This window comes from Phytophthora cinnamomi (assembly GCF_018691715.1).
Source record: "Phytophthora cinnamomi strain GKB4 chromosome Unknown Contig14, whole genome shotgun sequence".
In the NCBI taxonomy this organism is placed as follows: domain Eukaryota; phylum Oomycota; class Peronosporomycetes; order Peronosporales; family Peronosporaceae; genus Phytophthora; species Phytophthora cinnamomi.
In genome coordinates, this window is record NW_027150947.1 from 1,783,706 (window position 1) to 1,791,792 (window position 8,087).

Here is an 8,087-nt window from a genome sequence, read left to right on the forward strand (position 1 = left end):
TAGTGTGGATGATAACGCGTTTGATCCAACCATTCGCGTCGATTCGAAATGAGGACTGATACGACGTGCTGAGTCTGCGGGAAAACGCTAAGTGAGCACATCAGAGTAGTGAGCCCATATGTGCTGTTGTTTGTGCAACATCTGGATGTATACTCAGATTGCGTGAAAGTAGCGTGAACACGAAGGACTCAGTGTATTAATACATGACATACATCTATGTACCCCCTCCCGCGCGGCGCAGATTTCACATGGCTCGACAGCCTGCGGAATGTACTGTATGTTACCTAACTACACTGTACAGTACTCTTACGCGCTGACACCACTACAGAGGACGGATAGTAATTGGTCGCGCGCGGCTCAGTGTGAGCCGAGCAGCTGGTGGATACAATAATAATATGGTACAGTACTTCTTAATCCGTCCTCTGGTCTAGTCAGGACTGAAAAATCTCCACTTTTAGTGACAAATCTTTTTTTACCGACCACTACGTGTATGACAACATAAACTGTTTCGGTATGGTACGCACAGGTACATGCCGCGCCATGGTGAAGAAAACGTTGACGTCAACTAGCGTAGAGATCACTGATTGGACATCAACAATTGAGTCTAAGTAGGATCGATAAAATTTTACTGGCAGTTTTCTAATGTATCAGCCTGTGGTAGGTAGTTCGGTGTGTGGTCGCATGCCATGGGCTGGGGTCAGAACGAGTTTTGGTGTGGTCATATGCTACATCACGACCGATGCATTTCGCTGCGAGAGAAGCCCGAGTGAGGCAAAAAATTATCATCAAGCCGCCTATCTGGGCTTCACATGTATTAATTTTAAAAACTGTGGAAGACGCTTATGGTTTCATATTTCCCACTGCCTAACCTTCTGGTCCTGGCAAGAATCTGCCTGGAATATGATATCGCATTCTGCATGAAAAATGCTAATGGAGTAACTTGTTACTTCGAAGTAGTCCCACACAGCATTACATGTACCTATTATAATATGTATTAAGTTCTACCCGTCCTCTTCGCTTACATGTGGAACTAGATGGGATTCATTCGCGATCTCTTCGCAATAACGATAGTGGAAAAGAAAATAGAATTGCGATGGAAATAACCAGCTTGCCATGATTGGGGTGGTATTTTTGCATATGCCTGGACGCCTGAACGAAATAATCGGCAAGACCATCCTTCGTCTTGTTCGATCAACAATGCCCGTGGTAGGCACCTCAGTTTCACCGAGTCATGGCCTTGCAATGTTATCAAGTGCTCAGCCTGCACATACGAGTGTGACGCGGAACCGGATTTTTCCGCAGGGCCCGACAGTCAAAGAACTCACGCTAGAAACCAATCAACTGATGCAGCAGCTTTCGTTTCATGAAGCCTTTGGAATCTTCGGTGTTCCGATGCTTTTTATTCTCCTGGTATGTTTAGGGTGGACATCGTGGCTCATTTACTTGGCGCTGGCCCCAAACCACGCAGCAAACCAACTCATGAACACTGGGGAATACGACAACGGAGAGTTCTGGTATATTAATGACGCAGACCCCGATTTGACGCTGGCAGGAGCTGCGGGTCTTGTTGTTGTGGACATTTGCTACCTCTTGGTGATCATGAGAATGATATTTTGGCGAAATAAACTCCTATCTTCCAGTACTCGCAATAAACCGTATGTGTGGGCCTCATCACGGTGGATAAAGGTTTTTGGACCAAACTACAGACGAGGTCGGCGCCTATGGAATGACCTCACGAACTACGAAGGAAGCAATCGCAAGCAATGGGTGAGTGCGCTTGCTCTTCCTGTATACCTGAATCCGTTTGATTTCTCAACTTGCCTGCTTGAATATGCAGAATGCTTTTTTAAAACTAGTCGATTTAGCGATGGAGACTGCAATGCTTCGACAATTGCTCCAAAGAGGGAGTCCTATGCGTCTTACGTACGGTTTCGCAGGATTCTTGGCATTAAACGCGTTATCGTGCGTAGCCAATGTGATGGTAGACAAGGTTTCAGCGTTAACGGAAGTCTTCATCAACTCAGTGTACGCTTCTCCGAGTCGTTGTGTGTATTCGATTCACAGGCTAATCACCGTGTTTGTTTTTTTTCAGCTTCGACTTGAGTGCGGCCGTGTTATTTCCGATTTTGACGCTTGTCTACTGCTACTACAACTTCGACTTTGATCGCGAGGTTTTCCTGACATATCTGGAAAAACTCCCAGTTGGCAGCTTTGAACACAATGCACGATCATTTGCTGATCCATCGGAGATTGCGTTGTTCCGCGTGAACTTCGACTCGCTTCGTATCAGCTCGTTGCTGGATTTTACCCTACGCATCAGTATGAATCTCGCCTTATGCTTCAGGTTCGAGCGCGTTCTGCAGGCGCTGATTCGGTCGCGATACCGCGAATATGCTTCTCGAGGGGTCAAGAGGACTGTTCGGAAGGTTTCCACCCCTGCTCACCAGAACCCGGTACCAAGAGGTGTAGCTGCAGTGTTTATTGCAGTCATACTCGCCGTTTTGTTGTCGACGCACAAAGCTATCACAGATTCAGCGGTACTGTGCTCTATCCACCCGGAGTGCGTAGTTTACGCTTACCAATGGCAGAGCAGTGAAGGGCACTGCCCGTGCCTTATTCTGATCGATATCGACCTTGCACCGAAGACGTATTCCCAATGGGTAGAGCCAAATGATGGCTATGGGAAGGTGAAGACTCTTGCTGCAGCTGGGGCGCTAAAATCGCTCCAGATTATCAATCGCCAGCTCGAGGAATGGCCAGAGGAGCTTCGCAAGTGTCGCGGCATCAAAACAATGTTCGTCGTGTCGTGGTTGGATGTCCTGTTATTGTTAGTTTTGATTCTAACGCGACATCATTGCTTATCCACGCAGACAACTGATCTACACAGACAACCGACTCGTGCCAGAATGGGCAAAAGAGTTTAAAAGCCTAGAAACCATGTATGTCACCAGGCTAGTTCTGCATTGGAGGTGCCAGACTAATGAACAAATGTGTGTATTGTAGTCAAATCGAAGGGAAATATGAGAGCCAAAACTTACTCAAGCTCCCCGAAGACTTATTTATCAATCTACCGCAGCTGTCAATGATACATTTGGGCGTTCAGCTCAACCTGAAGAATTTTCCACCTCTAACAGGGGTACCAAATCTACAAAGCCTGACGCTTGCCTGGACAACGCGGCTGCGCGAATTGCCCAGTTTTAACTGTGTACCGAAGTTAAGTCGATTGATCCTGTCAGTTCTACCCCGACTGGAGGTAATTCCTGATTTGTCACCGCTGCAAAACCTCGTTGAGTTTGTCGTTTACAGACCAAGCCACGTCTGTTGCAATGGCTTCGTCGGTCCGTGTGACTTGAACCATGTTTCATGCAAACCGAACGCTCTGCTCAATACTTCTGCCGCGACATGTCTGATGAGCGAAGGTGATCCAACCCTCCCTGTCACGCCGTATTTCGGAAGTACCGCGACTAAGAAAGCATTCGAAAAGTTTGCGCCATATATTTGTCAGGAAAATCTGTTCGACTGGATCGACTACTTAGCTTTCCCCACAAAAGAAACAATCGAGGTGTGCGATGGCAAACCGTTTCGCCAATGCGTTTTCCACGGCAATGTCACGGGTATCTGCTTCAACACGAGGTTCCAGGTTCTATCGTGCCTCCCTGACAGCAACTACATCGCGTTACGGCGACTGCAAATTGAAAAAGGAGTCGGGCCCAAATGTGATCCTGTTGAGGAAAAATGGCTAGGTTGTGGCGAATAAACTTTTTACGCCTTGGAGGAGTCAATTTACAACAGGATAGAAGGGCATTCCTTTTTTGAAGTCACTGAATCCATCTTCAGGAAACACGTTCAGCGAAGGAAGTGACAGCACACTGTTTCCTTCAACGCTCGAAGATTACTGAGGTAAAGCTTTGTGCTCAGCATTTGAAGTTTATGTGGCCCTTTCGATGGACGACCGGGATCACATTGGGGATAGGAAGGCAGCTGTGCCTTTCTATCAGTGCTGGCCGGCAACGGGGCCCGTTTCGAGCCTCATGGAATCCGCACAGCTTCTTGCCGCTCCTTCAAAACCAGTGAGTCAGACGCTCGTCCACGCTGCCGTGGGAGTGGAACTCGCAAAGGATCTTGCGTTGTCAGCAGGTTGGTGACAGCTGAGTCAACCGTTGACTGCGTAATGGTGTTGCACGGTATCGTTGCTCTCACGTCGAGTCTGCCAGCGCCACTTTACCCTCGGAGGAGCGAGAACATTAGCAGCAGCTAAACAGAACAGCACTAAATTGTTTCTGGTCTAGAGAAACTGCTTAAACTCGAAGAAAATAAATTAAAAAAAACAGTTTAGGAAAAGGGAGGGGTTTGCCAGGCGAAGCTGGGGTAAGAAGGTGGGACGTAGTGCACATCCCACTACACTCGCGTTCTGATACTGCCACTACTCGATTTAAAGTGAGTTCGTCTGCGGTATTGGCAGATGCAGCATGTTACATGTATACGGCCAAAGCGGTCGGCTGTGGGCAACACAACCTCTTGTCAAGAGTCTTGTGTACACGTCCTATCCGCAACGCAGAGGTCGGAAAAAATAGTGCAATACAATAAATAATCAGTTTTTTCAATATAAATTTTATTACTGGACTACACTGACCTCAATACAATATAAAATTGACCCAATTATTGGCAATAAATTTGTAAAAAGTGCCCCCACTGGCAAATACCGAAAGTCTAGCCAATAAACCTCCAGTCTGTATAGGCCAGGGTCACTTGAGTGCAGTATCACCGCTGGCGTAACACTGTGTGTGCCCTGGCTGCCGGGCTATAGAGGCTGCTACGTATTGCTTCTTCGAGTGTGACCCCGTCCAGGTGTTGTGACAGAACCATGGGCTCCAGATTTTCGATGCTCCCTGGGGTGGAAGCTGCTGATCTTCCCGTACGACCGCAATGTCCATGACGAATGGCGCCATTTTGGTGAGATCCTTCTATGGCGCATCTACACAGCCATGCGCCTCCGGAACGATATTTATTTCCACGTGTGCGTGCGATCAGCCCATACATTCCCCGTTTGAGCTGCTCATTTGACACCACTACCAGCACCTCTATCGCCGATCAACCGAGTTTAATCTTAAAAGTGACGGGATCAGGACAGTTTTGCGCCTAGGGTTCCCTGAACCTGTTGATGGCGCCGTTCAACTCCCAGCTAGCACCATTAGATTGAGCCTACTCTCTTGAAAATTGCGATCTCAACTGCTGTATCCCTCTGTAAAGTGATATAAGTTGTACCATTTCTATATCAATAAATATAAATTGCGGCAATTTTTATTATTGTTTAGCTTAAAATTGCAGTTTTTATTAGTGACAGCTGGTGGATCCAATTCAATATCATACTGTATTGGCGGACCTCTGCCGCACCGTGATCATGGAGATCAAGCCAGTGTCGTCGGTCAGTTGTCGCCTAACGGGGTATCATAGGCTCACATCAACCGTGACAATCCTTAATTCATTTCAAGCCACGCCGCCAGACCCCCAAGTAAACCACGCAATGGAAGCTCAAAGCGTTCTTCATCCACCAAACGCCAGCAATTTGACGGACGACATCATTCGCAGCATCGATGTGGCACCGAGACGATGCACACTAGAAGACCCACCAACCCCCAACGAAGCTGATGGACCATCGATCTCAACGCCTCCGTGCATCCGACGGACTGGTGTTCGTGCGCCAGTAAGGTTCGCACCGCTAGTAACGACGAGTGCACCCTCAACTTCCCCCTCGAACGACATATCCCCTTTATTCACGCAAGCCGATGCTTTCTTGGGAAGCCGAGAGCTTTTTCCAACTGCGCGTGACGACTCGACTGGTACGACAGAACTCCGAAAAGCTAAGTCGACACACGGAAACAAAGCAGAAGCTCGTCGCATTGAGCTACGCCGACAACGTGATCGACAGTATCAAGAGCGTTACAGGAGGAAGGGGAGACTGACTCTGCTAGAGCTAGAGCTCCGTATCCAAGCTTTGCACGGACATATCAACCAGCTGCAGCTGCAGAAGGAGATCTCTACGCTGTACTCTTCGACGTGCTCGACGGTGTGGGGCGTGACGGCGGAGTACTATCGTCTCTTCCGATTCGGTCGTAGTGATCCCGTGATGACGCCTGACGATCACTACATCAGACTTAACCCTCAAGTCCAAGAGGGATTTGTTCGTACAGCGGTGGCGCCTGACGTGCACTACGGGACTGTGCAGGGTGTCGAAGCTCTCCTGGAGAACTGGAGGTACCTGAGTCTCGGTTTCAAAGGCATTGAGATTCAGCTAGACCGTCTGGAGAGCGGTACTGACGGGTCCGTGGTCGCAACGAGCACCACCATGTTCACTATTACCGAGAATACGCTCCGCGTAGTATTTCCTCACTTACTCGACGACGAAGAGAACGGGAAGCTGCACCCAATTGGAGCGAAATTACTGGGACAGCAAGTCCATGTGAAGGCGTTAACGGAGTTCAACTGGGACGGCGAAAGGGGATGCATGACCAGCATCCACATGACGCCAGACCTGTTCACGCCATTGCTTCGGATCCTTGGGAGCTTGGAGGACGTGGCTCACGTGTTCAGTAACGCGCGGATGACTTCAGAGTGCAAGGCAATAAATTAGGGAGAATGTGTAGCTCCTGCAATCTTTCACCCCTACAATCACAGACTCGTTTGAACAAGGTAATCCTATGATAGTGAATCTCACGGAAACTTCTCAACCAGATCAGAACCTGCCGTGGTGAAGAAATGCGATGCATGGGGTATTTTCATCGGAGTACTTTCTACTAGTGTAGTATTTTAGGGCTTCAAAACGTGACGTTCGACCATTGTGCAAAATGTTCTGGCAAAGACGGAGCACTACAATTACTACGACCCCGATGCTTAGTCCAACAAAAAACGATTGCTGATAGCAAACGCAGCATGAAGCGCAGCCGGATTTTGCCTAGTGGGCCTTCAGCCAGGAAGATGGCTGTTCAGATTAGCAGGCGAAGTCTGGAGCTAGAAACACACCTCTCGTTCAGCAAGGCGTTCGGATTTCTCGGTGTACTGATGGTCTGCGTTCTAGCGGTTTGTATCGTCTGGACATCGTGGCTGATTTTCCTAGCACTGGAGCCGAACAAAGCAGCTAATTGGCTCATGAACACGACATCGTACGACAACGGAGAGTTTTGGCTGATCAACGATTCGAATCCTGGCATTACGCTGGCTGGAGCTGTGGGTCTCGTCATCGTCAATATCCTCTACCTGATTGTGGCACTGCAGATGTTTGTCTGGAGGAATAGGCTGATTGACTTGGCTCATCAAAAAGAAATGACTGCGTCGAAGCCTCGTGCACTGTGGCATGAGCTTACATCGCTCAAGGGCAAAAATCGCAAAAAATGGGTACGATTGAAGTTATTGTTTGACATTCTTTTCATTTCCATCCTGATCAAATCAACGTACAGAATGCGTTCATGAAGCTGATAGACTTGACGACGGAGACTGCGATGCTTCGACGGCTTCTCCAAAACGGAATCCCTACGCCTCTGACGTACGGATATGCGTGCTTTCTGGCGGTGAATTCACTGTCTTGTGCTGTAAACATCTTGACGAATCGGTTCTCAGCTTTGACGGAGATTTTCATCGATTCGGTGTACGTTTGCTTTCCTTTTTCATCTATATGTGCTTATTTGCTTAATGGTATCCTAATACTCGAGTTTACATGTATCTGGCTTACAGGTTTGACTTGTCTGCTGCTGTTTTATTCCCAATTGCGACGCTCATCTATTGCTACTTCAATTTTGACTTCGATCGAGACGTCTTTCGTATTTACCTAGAAATTCTACCACCTGGGAGCTTTGAGCATATTGCGAGATCATTCGCAAGCCCATCGGAAGTCGCGCTATTTCGCATATGCTTCGATTCGCTTCGCATTTCCTCGGTGCTTGACTTTCTGTTGCGGATAAGCATGAATCTGACGTTTTGCTACCGCTTTGAGCGCGTTTTAGTCGCGCTAGTTCATACTCGCCAGCAAGCACGTAGATTCCAGAGACGTAAGTCTGCAAGATTTATCCCTGTTGCTCAGAATGCGGTGCCAA

The 8,087-nt window shown here is 48.1% G+C and overlaps 1 protein-coding gene across 1 annotated transcript; it reads left to right on the forward strand.

Moving 5' to 3' along the window:
• Window positions 1-1,978: 1,978 nt before the first annotated feature.
• On the forward strand, window positions 1,979-6,631 carry IUM83_01323 (uncharacterized protein; the record flags this gene model as incomplete). Its single annotated transcript, XM_067925168.1, has 6 exons — window positions 1,979-2,025; window positions 2,093-2,453; window positions 2,745-2,794; window positions 2,871-2,939; window positions 3,004-3,078; window positions 6,154-6,631. 6 exons carry the CDS (start codon window positions 1,979-1,981, stop codon window positions 6,629-6,631), a joined length of 1,080 nt encoding a protein of 359 aa, XP_067797329.1.
• Window positions 6,632-8,087: the final 1,456 nt, after the last annotated feature.